The 18,580-nt window shown below is 64.7% G+C and overlaps 3 protein-coding genes across 8 annotated transcripts in view; 2 read left to right on the top strand and 1 right to left on the bottom strand.

The window, feature by feature from the left end:
- Window positions 1–18,580, top strand: part of LOC308523402 (dnaJ homolog subfamily C member 5) — a 290,237-nt gene that overhangs the window by 127,379 nt on the left and 144,278 nt on the right. The window lies entirely within an intron of this gene.
- SOX18 (SRY-box transcription factor 18) lies at window positions 48–1,537 on the bottom strand (the record flags this gene model as incomplete). The annotated part of the gene is made up of 2 exons (XM_081097634.1): window positions 48–1,086; window positions 1,210–1,537. The coding sequence occupies 2 exons, from the start codon at window positions 1,535–1,537 to the stop codon at window positions 287–289; spliced, it is 1,128 nt and encodes a 375-aa protein (XP_080953760.1). The 3' UTR covers window positions 48–286.
- On the top strand, window positions 4,970–18,250 carry TCEA2 (transcription elongation factor A2). Of its 6 annotated transcripts, none has more exons than XM_081096471.1 (10): window positions 4,970–5,302; window positions 13,889–13,951; window positions 14,259–14,364; window positions 15,327–15,417; window positions 16,190–16,320; window positions 16,432–16,488; window positions 16,887–17,041; window positions 17,121–17,267; window positions 17,804–17,875; window positions 18,068–18,250. In XM_081096471.1, the coding sequence occupies exons 2-10, from the start codon at window positions 13,925–13,927 to the stop codon at window positions 18,074–18,076; spliced, it is 795 nt and encodes a 264-aa protein (XP_080952597.1). In that variant the 5' UTR covers window positions 4,970–5,302; window positions 13,889–13,924; the 3' UTR covers window positions 18,077–18,250. The 6 variants fall into 6 exon arrangements, with proteins under 6 accessions (XP_080952597.1, XP_080952595.1, XP_080952594.1 ...); XM_081096470.1 differs by lacking the exon at window positions 4,970–5,302 and adding an exon at window positions 10,747–11,643; XM_081096467.1 differs by lacking the exon at window positions 4,970–5,302 and adding an exon at window positions 12,364–12,726.

Genomic DNA, 18,580 nt, shown 5'->3' with positions numbered 1-18,580 from the left:
TAATTAAAATTTAAATATAATGTATTATGTATATAAAAAAGGCAAGGTAGAAAAGACAGCCTGATTCTAGAAAACACTGCGGGAGAAGGATTAGGCGCTTGAAAACTTAACCCTGGCAGGGCCAGCCCACAGGTTCTCGGCCCGGCGCGTCCTGGGAAAGCCTGTACAAGTGGGGCCCACCCTCGCAGGGCCCGCGGGCCGGGCCGTGGCCAGGCTCGAGCTCTGTGGTCCCCGCCGGCGGCGGCACACCCTGCGGGAGGGGTTGCGAGGCGGCGGCGGCACCGGCCTAGCCCGAGATGCACGCGCTGTAGTACACGGCGCTGCTGGCGTCGGACAGCGCGGCGATCAGGCTGCTCTCCTCCGGGCAGGACATGGCGCGCGGGCCCAGCTTGGCCAGCGCCAGGTGGTAGGGCAGCCCGGCGGCGTCGTGGCGAGTCCGGCCGCAGTTGAGGTACTGGTCGAACTCGGTGAGGTCCACGTCGGCCCACAGGTCGGCGGCGGGCCCCAGCGGCTCGGCGCCCTCCAGCGGCGGGGCCTCAGGCGGCGGCGAGAGCGGGCCGGGGTGCGGGCCGGGGGCGCCCAGGGCGCCGTAGTAGAGGCCGGGGAGCGGCGCCGCGGGGGCGGGCGCGGTCCTGAGCGCCTCCGGCGGGGGCGCCCCGTAGCAGCCGCCAGGGTCCCGGGACAACTCGGCGGGCGCGTAGGACGCGCGGAAAGCCCGCAGCACGCAGTCCTCGGGCGCCGCGGGCGGCGGAAAGAAGGCGGCCTCGCCGGGCTCCAGGCCGTCCAGCGGCGAGCGCTCGGGCGTGGGCAGCCCCAGGCCGTCGAACTCGGCTCCCAGCGGGGGCAGCTCGCGGAAGGCACGGGCGGGGCCCGGCGCCGCGGGGAAGGGCTCGGGCGGCGGGGCCGGGGGCGCCAGGCCCTGCAGCAGGAGGCCGGGCTCCAGGCGCCGCGCCTTGCGCGCCTGCTTCTTGCGGCGCGGCCGGTACTTGTAGTTGGGGTGGTCGCGCAGGTGCTGCACGCGCAGCCGCTCCGCCTCCTCCACGAAGGGCCGCTTCTCCGCCAGGCTCAGCTCCTTCCACGCTTTGCCTGCGGGCGCGGCGGGTCAGCGGCTGCCGTCGCGCGGGTCGCTCCGGGCCCCACGCGCCCGCCGCCCCGGCCCGCCCGGGGAGAGGCGCCCCCGCCCCCGCCCCGCCCCGCCCCGCCACTCACCCAGCATCTTGCTGAGCACCGCGTTGTGCAGGTCCGGGTTCTGCTGCGCCAGCCTCTTGCGCTCGTCCTTCGCCCACACCATGAAGGCGTTCATGGGCCGTCGAATGCGCGACTCGTCGGCCGCCACGCGCTCACCGCGGCCGGCCGGGCTGAGGCCATAGCTCCCAGGATCGGGGCTGCGCGGCGGGCTGGGCGGCGAGGCGGGCGCGGCAGGGGCGGCGGAGGGGCCGCGCGGCTCAGCGGCGGCCCCGGGTCGCGGGGCCCATGCACAGTCGCGGCGGGCGGGCGGGTCGTGCTGTGCGCCGTAGCCGGGCGGCGATCTCTGCATTCCAGCTGGGCGCGGCCTGGGCGAAGGAAGCGCGAGCGCGGAGGGCGGGCGGCGGTCACTTCGGGGCCGGGACGGGCGGGTGGACGGCGGCGGGGACGGCGGTGGCCTCGCGCCGGGTGGGCGTCCAGATATAGCAGCCCGGGGCCAATGGGCGGTGGGGCGGGCGGGCCGGGGCGGGCCGAGGCCGCCCCTCCCGGGGGCTCCTTTCTCCTCCAGGCACATTCCGCCCGGCCTCCTCCGCGTCGTGCCCCCCGCACCCTCTGAAGGAGAGACCCCCGAATGCGAAAGGGCACTGATGTGGGCTGAAGCTGGAGGGGCGCCGTCAGGGCTGGCAGACGTTCAGAGATGAGCTGCCGCCCCACCCACGGAGTCAGACCCGCGGGTGGTAACTGGGGGAGGTGGTGCCTCCCTCCTGAGATGACCGCGGGAGGAAGGGGCCATATTTTAGCACCATGTTAGTCCTTCCGTGAGTCTAGCTCGAAGGTAAGAAGCGCTTTGGGAAAGCGCCCTCCCCTTTGTGTGTGTGTGTGTGTGTGGGGGTGCTCTTGGTAACCAGGGGTGTAATGTCCCCAACCCTCCACACACGTGACCTTTCAGTCCTGTCCGTGGGGCTAACGGGGAAGATGGTCTTCACGTCCCCCCGCCCCTCCCAAACCCACTCAGAACAGGACACACCTGGGCAAAGGGCCGGGCGGGCAGAGGAGCCCCAGGCCGCGTTCCACCTCCCCGGGGCCTGCTGGGTGCGGGGTGGGGTCTGGGACAGTCCCAGCTGGGTACCTGCCCACCCCAGGCCACCAGGGCAGCAGAGGAGAGTGAGGCTGGACCTAGGGTTGGGTCGGTGGGGAGAGAGGGGGAGCCCCTCCTACCAGCCCTCAGCCCTGGGAGGGTTTCCAGAGGAACTTCTGGCCCCCCACCCCCAGCACCTAGCAGGAGGGGCCAGGGCTCAGCGGGAGGCCTTCCTGCTCGGTCCTGCTGGGCCTGCTGAGGGGTGTCTGTTGCGGGTGGAGCAAGGGCCCTAGGCAGCCACCGGCTCCCCTGAGTTCTCCTCCTACACGTCCCCCAGCCCGGGAGCTCCGCAGCCCCCAGACCTGCCAGGAGCCCTGCCCAGGTGTGGGCGCTTCTTGGTGTGGCCACAGGTGGCAGGGACCCAGAGGCACTGGTGCTCTGTCCTTGGTGGCCCCGTGCATATACAGTCTGCACTCTGACAGGTGGATCCCACGGGGGGCCTACAGCTGCCCCCAGGTCCCTGCTGTCCGGGGAAGGCCAGGACCCCACCGGGGTCCCCTGAGGGCCCTCAGGTGATTTGGCCCTGTAGGGTCTTATCCAACAGCCGGAGGAGTGAAGGGCTGGGGGTCCCAGGCTGGCTTTCGGGTCTCCCAGGCCCAGCCCTAGTTCCAGGACCCTGAGCCCAGCTGATGTTCTGGGCAGCCAAGGCACAAGGAACTGGGTTCTCTGGGAGGCAGGCCAGAACGGAGGGCCCTGGGTGGACGGGTGCACAGGCCCCTTCCAGTGGGCAGGTTCTCCTCTGACCAGTGAGGGGGTGAACCCTGTGGGCAGGTGTGGGGGAGACTCCAGGTGGAAGGGTGGGTCCAAGGGATCAGCACCTGGCAGAAGCTCTGGGTGTGGTCTGGGTCGCCAGGGCCTGGCTCAGCCTGGCAGCAGCTGTTCTGGGACAGTGGTCACGGGCTCAGGAAGGAGGCCTCCGGGGCCCCCACTGCAGTGACCCCACCTCCCCCACCCCATTGTGAAAGAAGTTTAGTTCCTGAAGGGGCCCTGCCTGGCCCCTGCTGTCCTGACAGCCCGGATTGTCCAGCTGCTCTGAGGCAGCCCAGCATTGCCTCCCCCTGTCCCCCGCCTGCTGCCACAGCCATGACCCTCACTCTTGGTCCAGCTGTTCACCGCATGTGTCTGGCTGTGATGTCCTGTGTGTGGGACTGGGCGGGGCAAGGTGAGCTCCGGGTGCCCCCTACCTCTTCAGGGCCTGGCCACCCTCCTCTTCGAGCTACCTGGCAAGGATGTGGACAGCCGGCCCCTCAGGCCCACTGTCCAGACGGGAGAACAATGGGGGTGAGGACTCCTCAGGGCTCTGCAGGGCTGGTGTGGGTGTGGCTGGCTGTGTGTGTGGCTTGGGTGGGGGGGGGAGACACGACACCTCAGATGTGGGTGTCTGCATCTGTGTGTGGTCTGCCTGTGACTGTCAGCCTGGGTTTGGGGGTGAGGTAGGTTCTAGTGTTGGAGGTTGAACAGGACCTAGAATGGGGGTCCTGCTCAAGTGCAGTCCTGCCCTCACACCCACCAAGGGGGTGTCCCCAAGACTTCTCTGGCCACCAAGCTGTGGTCCCAGCTCTGTTCAAAGTGTGGATGATTAATGAGTTTGAGGACATTCCTATGCTTCCAGGCTGGCCTGGGGCTCAGGTTGGCTGCTGCCCACCCTTGGGGGGGCCCTGTCTGTAGCCCCTAACTCCCCAGACAAAAGGTGCAGTGGAGGGCAAGCTTCCTCTAAAGTGTGCAGCTGGCCTGGGTGTCGTGTAGACACTGCTCTGCTGCCCTCTGCTCACTCCCTCCCTCAGCCTGGACTGGACCCCCCATCCTCTGGGTGAAGCTTGCAAAGGATGCTGGGTAATCCCCCTCAGTGGTTCTTGGTGGGGGCTGGATGGGCTCTGGGGGTGGCAGACCTCCCAGGCACTGCCCGGGGCACAGACCTCACAGGCTCCCCCCGCCCTGCTTCCCCCCCCCTACCCCCCCCACCCCCGCCCAACCCTGCCGCGGGAGCAGCAAGAAGCCTGGGACCAATTACAGAGTCCTGTGGGGCTGGACCCTCCTGTTCTGGAGGGTGGAGGTGGGTCCCCATTGGATACAGGTCTGGGTGGAGGGGACTCTCTGGTCTCCTGAGACCTCAAGTTTGAAAACAGGCTCCCCAGTTCAGATCCTGCCTCGTGTCCTGAGACCCGGCTGCAGGTCTGGCCCAGGTCCTCATGCTCATTCCTGGGGTGCTGGTCTCCCAGTGCTGTGGGCCTCTCCTGGAAAGGGGTGGGGGGACATGGTGAAGGCGGCAGCTCTAGTGGTTGGGTTTGGGTCAGTGTGTGATGGCCAGTCGCGTGGCCTGCAGCAGGCAGGGCTCCAGCTGTGGGACTGCTGTCCGAGTGCTCGGGGGCGTGGGTGGCTGAGGGCTGAGCCTGTGAGCGAGCAGAGGGTGTTGCTATCATGCGGGGGTGCCTCAGTGTGTGGGCAGAGGGGACTGTTGTGCAGGGTGTCGGACCTGGCCTGAGTGCTGCTGGGCCAGCAGGACTGGGCGGTGGGGGCCCAGGGCCTGGGGCGTGTGGGGAGGCCTTGAGTGATAGCAGGCTGTAGGGTGGCAGACAAGTTGTGGACGGTTGGGTGAGGTCACATGTGGTGGGAGTGGCTTTTGTGAGTGTTCCAGTGTCAGTGGGTGTTGCACTGAATGAGAGTTGGGGTGTTGAGCTGTGTGAGCCTTTGGGGGGCCGTGTGTGGCTGTGTGTCCTGGGGTGTTGCTGCATGCTGTGTGGCCCCCCTCTCTGCTCAGCAGGGCTCCGTGGGAATGAGGCTGGGGATGGGCTGCTCTAGGTTTCCTTGGCAACAGCAGGGAGGAGCCAGGAAACACCAGCTCAGGAAGGAAGGCTGCAGCTGCGCGAGGGAGCCGGAGGCCCTGGCCGAGCAGGCGCCAGGCACTGTCTGTGCCATCGTCCGGCGTTCTTGCCCCTGGCTCCACCCTGTGCCACCCAGTTTGGGCATGAGCAGCTGCTGGTATGGCTTCTTTATTCAGATCTCAGTGCCCCGGGTCTGGCTCTGAGGTGCCTGTTCTGCAGGAGTTGTGCCCTGTTCCCCCGTTCGTGGCTCTTGGTGGGGCTCTCTGTGAGCCCTGCACGGGGGCTGTGTGTTGGCACACATGGGTATCCCGGCCCCAGGAGTGCAGTGGCCCCCTGGCGGGCCTGGCGCCACACTCGCCCGCAGGTCCTGGCTACCGTCCTCAGCTCCTGGGAAGCAGGGAAGGAAGAACCGAGCCCCAAGGCGGTCACCAGCCCCTAGGCCCTGCAGCTGTGGTGACAAGCGGCTTTGATGGCACCACCAGGTGGGCTGTCAGGTAGGCTGGGGGTCCGTGTTCTTAGGGACCCCCCTCCCTTCTTGCTCAGGGACAGGAATTGTCCTCTCCCATTGACTTGTTTGTACTGAGCTCTGCTCTGCACCAGGCCCTGTTCTAGGAAGTGGAGTTTTGGCAGCAAACAAGTCAGACCCAAGTCTCTGCCATTGGGGAGCTCCAGCCCTGGGCGAGAGACAATCAGCGAGGCTACAGACGAGTCAGAATAGGGGTGCCAGGCTGTGCTGGCTCCAGGGACGGTGCCACGCACAGAGGAGAGGGGCTGTGTCAGGGGTGCCACTGACTTTCGTGAGGTGACTCTTGAGCTGGTTCTTGAAGGAAACATGAAAGTCCTGAGTGCTCGCTGGGGAGAGTGTTTGCACAGAGGGACCAGCATGTGCAGATGCCCGGGGCAGGGAGTGTGCAGGCCTGTGGGAGAGCAGGAGGGGCCGTGTGGGGCAGGGGGGGCTTTGAGCAGCAGAGGCTGTCCCCTGACAGTATCCACAGCTTTAGCACAGTGCTGTGTGGAGACGGGCCTTTGCAGGGCCAGGTGACAAAGGCAGGGGGTCTGGGCCTGGACCAGTGCCTGGCCAAGGCCACCTCTCAAGGCCTGTCTCCTCGTGCCCCAATCCCCCTCATGAAGCCCCTCTATTTCTCTCCAGAAGGGCGGGGCTGGTATGCCTGGGTTTGCTGACCTCCTCCTTTCACCCATCGCCCGACTGGCTGCTGCCTGGGGCCCCTGGGGAGGGGAGGGGAGGTGGAGTGGCCGCCGGGCTGGCGGGCAGGGAGGCGGCGTTTCTGGGAATTGTGTGGGGAAGCATTGTTAGAGCAGCCTGGAGCAGCCACCAGCCTCTAGAGCAGCGGTTCTCAACCTTCCTAATGCCGCGACCCTTTAATACAGTTCCTCATGCTGTGGTGACCTCCAACGATAAAATTATTTTCGTTGCTACTTCATAACTGTAATGTTGCTACTATTATGAATTGTCATGTAAATATCTGATATGCAGGATGTATTTTCATTGTTACAAATTGAACATAATTAAAGCATAGTGATTAATCACAAAAACAATGTGTAATTATATATGTGTTTTCCTATGGTCTTAGGCGACCCCTGTGAAAGGGTCGTTCATCCCCCAAAAGGGTCGTGACCCACAGGTTGAGAACCGCTGCTCTAGGGGGTGCCGGCCTCCCGACAAGTGCTGCCTGGGCAGGGAGGTGGGGGTGGGCGTAGGCTAGGGGGTGGGGGAGTGTGAGGGTGTGGGGGAGAGGGGGTTGGGAAGCTGGACCCGGGCCAAGGTGATTGGTTGAAGGACTGGCTGGAGACTCCAAGAGACCCTGCTCTGGGCAGGTGCCTCTTCCCATTCTGCAGACTGGGAGACTGAGGCCCAGAGGGAGGGCTGCAGTGCAGAGCCAAGACATGCACTGGTTCACAGGATCGACGTCCCCGGTCCCTGCCCTCAGAGGAGTAGGCTGGGTCTTAGTCCCACGGAGTCCCTGTGCGGGAGACCTGTGGTCGCATGGTGGGCCAGAGGGTCTGGGGAAGAGGGTCATAGGTGCTGGGTGCTGGCCAGGAGAGCTGCCGGCAGGTGGCAGGGATGGGAGTGCCCCGAGGCTGCAAGACCCCCCTGCCTGCCTGCGGCCACGGGACTGGGACTCGAGGGGTGTGTGAGCTTAGCAGCACAGGCCTTCCCACCAAGGCCTCTGCCCCGCCAGAAGGGAAGTGCGGATACAACCCGCTGGGGTCATGGCCGGCTTTGGGCGGGCGGGGGCAGGGGACACAAATAGAAAAATAACCGGCCTGAGCTTCCGATGTTTCTGTGGACTGAGGACGGGAGGAGCAGGCCTCTGGGCTAAAGGTGTGTGGGGGCCTGTGTGGAGAAGACCCTGGCGTGTTGTTGGGGTGTCCCCAGACTGCTGTCAGGGCTGCGTCTGGCCCCCCTCCGAGCACCCAGGACAGAGCGGGGCTCCTAGAGTGCTCCTGAGGTCACCTGCATCTCTCAGTAAAGGGGTGGGGTGTGGAACCCTGGAGGGGATACAACCCTGAGGGGAGGGCAGCCCCAGGGGGGTGGTGTGCGCAGCGCCCCTTAGCACACTGAGGGCACTGAGAGAGGCCCCCTCGTGGTGGGGCGACAGTGTCCAGGAGGGCTTTCTGGAATAGGATGGGGTAGGGGTCTGGGCGGTAAGTGTGCTGTCTCCCTCCCCTTATTCCTCTTCACCTTTGACCTCTACTAAGGAGCCCCCCATTCCCCACACATCCACATTTTCATGGTTCCAAACCCAGCCTGGAATAAGGTGGGAGGGGTGGGGGGCGGTGGAAGGACCCAGCTCTGGGGGGGCACCCTGCTGAGGCTGTGGCCAGGTTCACGAACCCCCTGGAAGGAGAGTCCCACGTCTGATGTCACCCTCTGGGCGCATGTTGGGGAAGCTCCTTGGAGAAGGAAATTCCCAAGGTCGGGTAAGGCCCATCAGGGGTCAGGGGTGAGCACGGTTCTGGGAGTCATGAACTCATAGGGGCCCAGGACAGGGACCTCCGAGGTGGGAATTGGGGGCTTGGGGGTTGGCCAGTGCTACTTCAGTGTGAGCCCTGGCGAGGGTGGGACCCACCTACAGCCTCCACAGGGGAAGGCCTCTCTCCAGGACTAGCCACAGTCCCACTCGGGCTGCCTCGGGGTGGTGGCCACACCGACTGGACCTCCCTAGGGGAGGGTGAATGCCTAGCCGACAGGCAGGTCCACGGCTCACTCCCGCCACCTAGAGGCCACTGCTCATGCTGGGCCACATGGGCCTTAGCAGGGTCACCCCACCTGGACCCTGGACTCTGGCTCACTTTGCATAGGGCCACACCCCTCCCCCTGCGGTGGTGGCTCCCATGTAGGAGCCATCTGCACTGTGTTGGAGTTCAGGGCTCCCATCACGGGGGAAGGTCTGTAGTCCCCAGGTCCCCAGCTTGGAAGCCATCTGCCCCCTACTTGTTCTGTCCATTTCCTTGGGCCAGACACCCTGGACGCCCAGCTTCAGCCCCACAGGCTGAACCCTCTGCTGGGCACTCCTCCTGCAGGGGCCCCACCTCTTGGCCATCGCCCTCGAGGGGCCACAGCGCCTTGCTCTCCTGGGTCTGTAGTGTCAGTGGGTCTCTGATGCATTGAGACATGCTGCTTCTACCAGCTGTCTCTGTGGCCCCCAAAGCCCCTGAGGTGGAGACCACCCAGCTTCTCACAGAGGCAGAGGACCGCGGGCAGGCAGTTTGGGCTCCCACTCTGGCTGGGCAAGGGGGTAGCGCCTCCTCTCCTCCGTGTCCTTACGTTCGTGCACGAGCGGATATCACAGGGCTGCACTGGCGCGTCTTCAGTCCAGCTAAACACTTACGCACAGGACGTTGGGGGCCGGCCCTGTCCAGGGCCGCCTACCCAGGAAGGCGAGGGTAAGCCCTCAGGCTGGCTCTCCCGATGTCTGCATGTCCGCTCTCTCCCCAGTACTTTGTGCTGGCCCGTCCCATGGAGAGAGTAGATGGGGACTGGCCTCGGGGCTGGCTCCTTGTTAGCGACCTGCTCCAGGGCTGGGTTGACAGCCCAGACTCTGCCCTATTGAGGCCTGGGCCAGAGTTGGGCGTCTGGCACACACCCTTCTTGATATCCCAGGAGAGACTTCGGAGAGGCCTGTGCTCATCCTCTCCCTTTAAAAAAATTAAAAATGTTTTTATTGATTTCAGAGAGGAAGGGAGAGGGAGAGAGAGATAGAAACATCAGTGATGAGAGAGAATCATCGATTGGCTGCCTCCTGCACATCCCCACTGGGGATTGAACCCGAAACCTGGGCATGTGCCCTGACTGGGAATCAGACCGTGATCTCCTGGTTCATAGGTTGACGCTCAACCACTGAGCCACGCAGGCTGGGCTCATCTTCTCCTTTTGACTCTACTCTTAGGGCCCTGCAGCTGTTTTGAGGTCTGTAGGATACACATCTTCCTGTTGCAGGGGGCAGAGACGAGAGCTGCTCTACGCTGACCATGTATGTGGGTTTCCTTCTCTCCCCTGTGCTCCAGTCTTTGTTGGATCCCCAGTCATGGTGCTTAGAAATGGTGCCAGCACAAAGGGGAGTTCCCTTTGAGCAGTCCTCCATCCACTTAACCCTGCCTGTTGGGGGGCCTGGCTGGGCAGTCTCATGGACACATCCCTGTGGGAGATGGGGAGCCAGCTTTGCAGTCCTTGCAGCCTGATCTCTGGGGCTGGGTTCTCCGGAGTTACTGCTGGTTTCTGTTTTATAGGACCCTGGCCAGCTCCTTGTTTTGGCCAGTTGTCATCTGTTGAGAGAGAGGTTGAAGGGTGTGTGGCTCCAATCTCCCTAGTGTCACTGGTATTGCTGGACCCTCAAAGGCTACACACACTCTCTTACCAGGAGATTTTGGCCTCGAGGGCTTACATGGTTGGGCTGGGCTAAGAGCTATGGCCCAGGCTCATGTGAGGGGCAGAATCAGAGCCAGTTTGTAAATTGGAGGTGCTGTGCTTTCCTGTTACACTGGAAAACCTTTGCTCCTTATGAGGATTCCATGTTTTTTTCTTATACTAATTACTAAGAATCTTATAGCCTATGTTTTCCTTTTCATTTTGGCTGCTGGGAAGCTCAGTTATATCTAAGTCATGGCCAGCTGGGGTCATCTGGACATCCCATCTTCCATCTGGCCTCACAGTTATTTGACTTGAATTTTAGTGACTGTGGGGCCCACAATACTATAGACCTCAGTCCCCTGGCCTCTACCCTCCCCCAGAATCGTACCCCCTACAGAAAATCACCCAGCATCTGCATCACTGAGGAGGTGGCAGACATCTGGTGGAGATGCTGACACTTCCTCCCCTCGTCCCCAACCTTCCCCGGGCCAGGTCATCCCTTCAACTCAGTGCATTCTGTTTCTTCTCCCGGAGCTCCAGCAGCAAGGGTGGTGACAGCCTAATTGCTCATGCTCTCTCCCCTGTGCCCTGTTCTCAGTGCATGATGCGAATCAGCTCATGGCATCCTGACTGCAGCCCAATAAGGTAGATACTATCAACATCCTATTTCACAGATGGGAAGACTGAGGTCCAAAGTGGTCAATGACTTATTTGAAGTGGCAGCCAGTGATTCGCATCCGGTAGATGACTGTGGAGACAGTCCCTGGCCGCGCAGCCTCTCCAAGTCCCTTGGTGCCTTGCTAAACCCAGCCCATGCCTCTCCCAGACCCCGGAACCTGTCACTGCTCCCTCGGGCCTCCAGGCGGCGCCCTGCACGAGGCCTTAGATGCCTAAATCCGGAGCAGAGCGCTCAGGGCATCTTCTGCAGGACTTGGCTCTTGGACACCAGAGTCAGAATGCGGCTGCCCTGCGACAGCGGGTGGTGGAAGAGGAGGGCTCAAAGTGGGTGGAGAAAGGGGAAGGGCTCTAAGGTGCCTTTGCCTTAGAGTCTCCCGCGCAGTGGATCTCCCGGCCAATCCAGGGAGGAGGATTGCGGGGATGGGATACATCTCGGGGTCCAAGCTGCAGCTGGTACTCACGTCCTAGCCCCACGCGCCACCGCAGCGCCCTCCCTCGGCTAACCGGACCGTGCGGGGGCTTGTGGGACTGTGAGTCCTTCGGCTCCGTAGGTCTGCGGCGACGGCCTGCGTCAGGACTACAATTCCCAAGAAGCGGTGCGCACCCGCGTGGCTCCTGGGAGTTGTGGTCCAGAGCGGGGAGAGCGCGGCGCGAGGCGGGCGGGAGTGGGAACTACATGTCCCAGTTTGCAGCGCGGCGGGCGCGGGGGCCAAGGGTTTGAACTGAGGGTCTCCCTCCCGCGGCAAGGCTGCGTTGGCGGCGGCGGGTGCGGGAGGCGGTGACGGCCCGGGGAGGCGGTGACGGCCGGGGGTTGGCGTCTGGGCCGGGAGGCTGAGGCTGGCGCGGCGGGCGCTGGGGGCGCTGCCCCTGAGGCAATGATGGGCAAGGAGGAGGAGATTGCGCGCATCGCCCGGAGACTGGACAAGATGGTGACCAAGAAGAGCGCGGTGAGGGGCGCGGGCCGCCAGGACCCCGGGACCCCCGCCCCGCCGAGCCCGCCGAGCCCCCGTCAGGGCCGGGGAGATTACCCGAGGGGCAGGACGAGAGCCCTGCCCCGGGCCAGCCCTGCCCATCATCCCCGCACCCACGGTTAGGCCGCCATCAGGCCTGGACCTGGTCCGGCAGCCACCGCTCGGCACTCAGACCCCAACTGCGGCCTGGGACCCGCCCCCTCCCCGTCCCAACTCCAGACCCCGCGGGCGGCCCGCGACGCCCTTCCTCGGCCCCGCCCCTCCGGGCCACCTCACCGCATCCCTCGGTCCCGCACCCACTCCGGCCTGCAAGAGTTCGGGTGCGAGATCGGCCTCTCATCCCCTGCAGTCCCTGCGGGGCCGGGCCCTCATGGTCACCTTCAGGAGCCGGCCGCGGGCCTTTCCCTGTCCCCGCCTCACAAGAGCCAGGTTTCCTTAATAAATGCTTTCCCTTCTTTAGCCAGGACTCGGCCAGCAGCAGCTGGGGCGGGTGCGGGGTGGGGGGGCAGTAGAGACCCCCAGGAAAGGGCCCTCCTGGTCCGCGAGCCTGGCGGGGGTGCCTGGGCCTCGTTCTGCCGCCCGGAGCCTCTGCTCGGAGGGGCCTGGCAGATGGGGTTCCCACAGCTCGGAGGCCCGGGCACCCGCAGGCCCTTCCGCGGCAGCGCCCCGTGGGCGGAGAGGGTCCTGGCCGCCGGGAGCGGCTCAGCACACACCGACTCCCTCCGCTGCCGGAGCTCCTGCGCTCCAGCGGACTGCGGCCTCAGCCCGCGGAGGTCCTGGGCGCGCACCCGCAGCCATCCCCGCCGGGTGCTGGCGCTGACCGTTTGGGGTGGCTGTGGGATGACCCGGTTGCTGGGAAAGGGGCGGGCTCCCATTCATTCGTCACCCTGCCAGGAGCGCCTACCCCCCTCTTGTGTGCAAATCCCTGGGAGGCCGCGGGCAGCGGAGCGGGGCGTGCGAACAGTCTGTAGCCTTTCCAGAGGTGGCCCGAGAAAGGAGACAAAACGAATAACAAACACCCGCAGCGGGGGTGGAGATGGGTCGCGACGCCCAAGCAGGGTAGGTGGGGCCAGGCAGGACTGGGGGAGGGGGTGCAGGTGGAAGCCCTGCTCAGGCCAAGCCCCAGGGAACAGTGGCTGGTGAACACTGCTGGCGAGGTGGCGGGGCTGGGTGCTGTGGAGTGGGGGTGAGAGCTGGCAGAGGCCCCTGGGGTTCCAGTGCCCATGAAGCCCCTGGGGGAGTTGGGCCCTGCTTGGGACGTCAGGAATCAAGTTGTCTCTGGTCTGGAGCCCTGGAAGCTGGCATTCTGGAGCCGGAGGTCCGTCAGGGGAAGGTGATCAGTGAGGGGCACTGTGCCTTGGCTCTGGCGACATCGTCCCCTCGGAGGAGGTCACCCAGGGCTGTAGCCTGAGCAGAGATGCCACCCAGATTGGTGGTGGGGGTGGGCCAAGCCCTCCCACGACCTGGGACATCTGAGGCTCTCACCAGCTTGGGTGACGGGTGGGGTCTTTACGTCAGGGGAGACACATGAAATCCTCACTGCATTAAAAATCGAAGCATCTCTGGAGGGAAGAAAAGCAGGGAGAAGGATGGGGTGCGGCCACTGAGAAGGTGTCATTTAAACAGCTCTGAGGGAGGGAGGGCACAGCCCTGGGGGCACCTGTAGTGGGGGCGGCAGCGTGGCCCCTGGAGGAGCCTTGAGGAGCTGTGCCTTACTGTGTCAGGGCTTGGAGAAAACGGGTGTGGGGTGGGGGGCCTAATAGTCCAGGCGAGGGGGGTGGCTGGCCAGGGCCTGAGAGTCCTGCAGAGACTGATGGGGTGGGGTGGGGGACTGTGAACCTGGGTGTGGGTGTGGTGGAGGCGCCCTGGGCCCTGGGTCAGCCCCTCTCAGTGGGTGAGTGGGCCACTTTAGAAAAAGGCACCTGGGCAAGGGGCATGGGACTGCACAGGACAGTGAGCACCCCTGGGCCACCCCTCCACCTGGCTGTGGCCCTCCAAGGCATTTCCCATCGTCCTGGTTTGGTCAGTGGCTGATGCTGGGTGAGAAGTCACGCCACCTGTACTGCTGGGTGAGTGCATGGCCACTTCTCACTCCTGCCCTCCGGGGTGTCTGGCCCAGGTGGATCTCCAAATCATCACTGCCCTGTCCCCCTCGTTGTCAGAGGTGGGCCTGTGCGCTGAGACTCGGAGTCCTTCATGAAGGCACCCCTGCCCTTTCTAGGACGGGGCCGTGGACCTGCTGCGGGAGCTGAAGGCCATGCCGGTCACGCTGCACCTGCTCCAGGTAGGGCCCTCGTGCCCCTGCTCAGGACAGCTCCGGGGACAGCTCCTGGGCCCTCACAGGGCTCCCTAGCCGCCCCCTCCGTCCTTGGTCAGTACAAACCCCTTCCCGAAGAGACCATCTGTGCCTTGTTCTGTTTTCTGAGAGGGGGAGGGACAGGGTGGCCCACCTGCCCTCCCCCTGAGCTTCCCAAGTCCCAGGTGGGGCAGTCGCCCTCGGGAAGTGTCCCGTCCCTCAGCCCGCCCTGGGGGAGCTCGGAGGGTCTGTGAGGGGCTTGGCGGCTGCCCCAGCCCACATGCTTGCCTTGCAGTCCACCCGGGTCGGCATGTCTGTCAACGCCCTGCGGAAGCAGAGCTCGGATGAGGAGGTCATTGCACTGGCCAAGTCGCTCATCAAGTCCTGGAAGAAGCTCCTGGGTGCGCGTCAGCTGCACGGGCTGTGCTGGGGCCCCACTGTCCCTGAGTCAGAGCCACCTGGGAGTGGGGGCTGAGGGCCAGAGGGAGGGTCGGGCTGCTAGGTAGAGCCAGGAGAGAGGAGAGTGGAGGGTGAGTGCAGGGCTTGGGCAGGAGGGCAGGGAGCCACCCAGCCAGGGCCGAAGGGAGGGGAGGAGGGAGAAGGGGCCAAGGGTGAGGAAAAGGAGGGAAGAGGAGGGAGGTGGCAGAGAGGAAGGGGGGCATTGCCCCTCAGCGGGGTTGGGGCAGCCTCCTCCTGGGGACCGCAGAGGTGCCCGCTTTAGGACCCTGAGCCCCTCCAGCCTCAGCGCTCTGTCCAAGCCTGCAAAGTGCAGACCGGTGTCCCGGGTCTCCTTCTGGTCCCGCGTGGCCTGGTGGCGGGTGGGATCCTCATCCCACGGGAAGGTCCCAGGGAGACCAGGGTCTCAGGAGACTAGTGGGGGATGTGCTCAGGAGAGGGGTCACTGGTGCCCAAGGTCCAGCTGGGTCATGGCCTGTCCTGGCTCGCCTTTGTCCAAGTTCAAGTGCTTCACCTGTGGGGACTGTGCCTGTGTGTGCGCATGCCAGGGAGATTGTACACAGGAGTCGCTGTGGGTGGATGGCCGTCTGCTCCAGCAGGACGGGCAGTTGGGGGGACCCCAGAAAGGCCCACAGGCAGCCTCTAGTGGGGGGATGTGTACGAGAAAGGGGTGGGGGCCACCCTTCTGAGTCTGGGCAGGAGAGGGCCCCAGTTGGTTGGTAGCAGGAAGGCTCAGCACTAGGGCCTGGGTGGGGAGGGCAGGGTTGGGCGGGGGTGGGGGGTTGCGGCTGGCAAGCTACCTGAGGCTGTGCCTTGGTGATGATCTGCTCCCCTCCCTGGCCTGGCCCTGCCCTTCGGCCTGCCTTCCCCTAGCCAGCCACACCCCCTCCTTTCTGGGCACTTGCAGATGCTTCAGATGCCAAAGCCAGGGACCGGAGGAGGGGCGGGCCTCCGCCCACATCATCCTCAAAGGAGGGCTCCGAGGTCAAGGATTCCAGGTAGTGCACCTGGAAGGCAGTGCACACTTCCTGCCGCCAGGGACCTACCTGCTTGGCATGAAGGTGCTGACTTCTGCGCCCTGGGCAGGCTGAGGACACATGAACATGGGCCCTGCTAGCCTCTTGGAGGGACTCTCCCAGGCAGCCAGGCCTGACCTGGTTGGCCTCTTGGGGGTGCCTTCCTTCCAAAGCTCCTCTAGACACTGCCTTCAGCCCCACCATCGAGGGGCGAGGCTGTGTCTGAGCTGAAAAGAGCTGTGCAACCCTGAGGGGGCTGCAGGCCGGCCCTTGGTCTGGTTCTCAGGTTGCACACCCTTGAACTTGCATCACTCACTGCGGCCTCTCCCTCCCTCATGGGGGTCACGGCATGAAACCGGCATGAGACTGTGAGAGAGGGTGGGAGGATGCAGCCTGGATGGCAGGCAGCCATGCTGGTGGGCAGACCTGGCCTTGGGCGACTCCCAGCCCCACCTGCCTCTCCTTGATCTGGCACATGGTGTTGGGTATTGTGGCCCGCCCCGTGGTCTGGGCTTCCCTGGGTGTGATGCTGCCCCCCTAGGGCTCTGTCGGTGCCCTACCCAGATGGCCTCACTACCTCTGGACAGTGGGGCAGACCCCAGGGCATGCTGGGCTGGACCGCAGATGCATGGGGTCACTGGCTGCTCTTCGGGGGGAGCTGAAGGGATTTAGGGGAAACTGGCCATGAAGCTGACTTTTCTGGTGGCTGGTGTCTCATGAGTTCACGTGGTGCGAGGGGCCGGTCTCTCTCCAGTGGCAAGAGGCGGGAGCTGCCCAGGGCGCCGCCAGCCCCGAGGATGACCACGTTCCCCCCGGCGCCGGTCACCTGCGACGCCGTGCGGAACAAGTGCCGGGAGATGCTGACGGCCGCCCTGCAGACGGACCGTGAGTGCCCACCGGACAGCTTGGTCCCCAACCCACTGCTGCCACCTGGTGCTGGGCGGGCCGAGGGGGTGAGGAGCCAGCGGGGCGGCTGGAGAGAGCTGCTTCCTGCAGGTGAGCACACGGCCATCAGTGCAGATTGCGAGCGCCTGTCGGCCCAGATCGAGGAATATATCCTTTGTGCAGGGGCTTAGGGCTGGGGGTTCCAGAGGAGTCAGCGGGCCAGCCAGGTCCAGCTTGCCCTGGTGGCCACTGCCCTGGCGCCTTTGCCAGGCTATGGGGTGATGCGGTCAGCTCATCCTTGAGCCTGCTGCAGGCTGGTTCCGCCTGCTGGTGCTGCCTGGGCCTTGGCCTGCAGCTGGAACCCAGCCAGGACTGGGTCCAGGTGGTTCACCCAGAAGCCCCTCAGCTCACCACTTGACTTGGGGGCAGACTGATCCAGAGGGCTGGGCTCCTCTTCTCAGCCCAACCCCTACCCTGGCGGCCCCCACCGGGAGGCCCTCCCTGGCCCAGCGGGGTGGGTGGGGGTCAGCAGCCTCAGCCTACAGCGGGTCCTTAAATGCCCGCACGCATCTTCCGGGATGTGGGGAACACGGACATGAAGTATAAGAACCGCGTGCGGAGCCGCATCGCCAACCTCAAGGACGCCAAGAACCCTGACCTGCGGCGGAACGTGCTGTGTGGCACCATCACGCCCCAGCAGATCGCGGTGATGACGTCGGAGGTGCTCCCCGCCCCGCCCGGTGGAGGGGGGGGGCGCTGCCTGCAGAGCTGGCTGCACAGCTAAGCACCCCCTCCCCCAGGAGATGGCCAGTGATGAGCTGAAGGAGATCCGCAAGGCCATGACCAAGGAGGCTATCCGAGAGCATCAGATGGCCCGCACAGGGGGCACCCAGACAGACCTGTTCACCTGCAGCAAGTGCAGGAAGAAGAACTGCACCTACACACAGGTGTGCGGCCACCCCCTCAGGGCCCCAAGTGCCCTCAGAGCCGGCCCTGTGGGTGGGGTCCACACCCTCACACCTGACCCCATAGTGTGAATGGTGCCAGGGCTAGGACCCAAGCCAGGGAGTGATGGTCACCTTTGGGGCCTCTCCCCTTGCCAGGACCCTTGGGCCCCGGTAAGCAGCATCTTGGGGGGTAGGTCCTGCTTGCTGTGGACACTAAAGTTGGGGAACCTGGCCCAGCCCAGCATGGAGGGGCCCGAGGACTGTTGCTACTGGTGGGAGGGGGTGGGCTGTGCTCCCTGGTGGTTATGGAACCACACCCAGACCCTCAGAGGCCACACTGCTGTGGCCCCCAGGAGGTAGCAGGGCCGTGGGAAGAGGAGTGTGTCAGGGTGGCTGGAAGGCTGGGTCGCTGGGGCAGCCGGGCACGTCACCCACAGGGACCCCGGGGCTGCGAGCCCAGCATGGGTGGCCTCCTAGGTTGTGACTCCAGGGAAGACCTGCGCGGGGCTGGGGGTCCTCACCACATCCTCCCACAGGTGCAGACCCGCAGCTCTGACGAGCCGATGACCACGTTTGTTGTCTGCAACGAGTGTGGGAACCGCTGGAAGGTATGTGGGTGAACCCAGGGCCCCTTCCTCTGGGATGGGATCTCCAACCTGTGTTGGGTCTGCAGTGTGAACTGGATGGCAGCCCTGCTCAGCCAGCCTCCTGGGAACTCTGGTGAGGGTGGTGGAGACCTCGCCCGCTCCTGCCTCCCGCCCTCAGGGTCACCGATGCCGAGTGTCCCCCATTCCTTGCAGTTCTGCTGAGCCCTCCTGCAGATGTGCCTGCAACGGCGGCCAGCGCTGGCCGTCCCTCCTCGGCTCCTGTGGACACAGCCTCTGAAGCCCTGCCTGTGCCTGCCTGGCTGTCCCCAGAAGGCAGACACCCACCCCCATCTGCAGCGCACCTGTATCCAAACGATTAAATGTTTCTTCTTGCCACCGTGCTGCCCTTGGCTTTTGGTTCTGGTGGGCTATGCAGAGCTTGGGCTGTGAGTTGGGTTTCCCACTGCTGCTGGGGACAACCCTCCTTCCTGGGGTCAGGGAACATGGGGGTGGCCCTGGGGGAGCAGTGCTGGAGGGACCAAGTGGAGGGGGCCGCGGGCACAGAGGACCCGGTCTCCTCCCCAGGCACTGCAGCTCAGGGCCCAGGGCAAGTCTGGGTCCCTCAGCCTCCGCTGGCGGCCCTTCCCGACAGCCAGTCTGCTCTGGGAGGCATTGGCGGGGGAGGGGCTAGATCTCCGGCGAGCTCAGGGCCTCGGGCCACATGCA

Source organism: Myotis nattereri (genome assembly GCF_964212035.1).
Source record: "Myotis nattereri genome assembly, chromosome: 8".
Classification (NCBI taxonomy): domain Eukaryota; kingdom Metazoa; phylum Chordata; class Mammalia; order Chiroptera; family Vespertilionidae; genus Myotis; species Myotis nattereri.
The sequence above is the reverse complement of the archived record's forward strand: the minus strand, read 5'-3'. Positions and strand labels throughout refer to the sequence as shown.

What these genes read in the sequence shown, in the direction of transcription:
- TCEA2 (XM_081096466.1), top strand. Translation starts at nt 12,508, where the DNA reads ATGACCCGGTTGCTGGGAAAGGGGCGGGCTCCCATTCATTCGTCACCC. An exon ending in GTCCTGGAAGAAGCTCCTGG is followed by an intron (nt 14,365 to 15,326) that starts GTGCGCGTCAGC and finishes GGGCACTTGCAG; the next exon opens with ATGCTTCAGATGCCAAAGCC. An exon ending in GTCGGCCCAGATCGAGGAAT is followed by an intron (nt 16,489 to 16,886) that starts ATATCCTTTGTG and finishes AAATGCCCGCAC; the next exon opens with GCATCTTCCGGGATGTGGGG.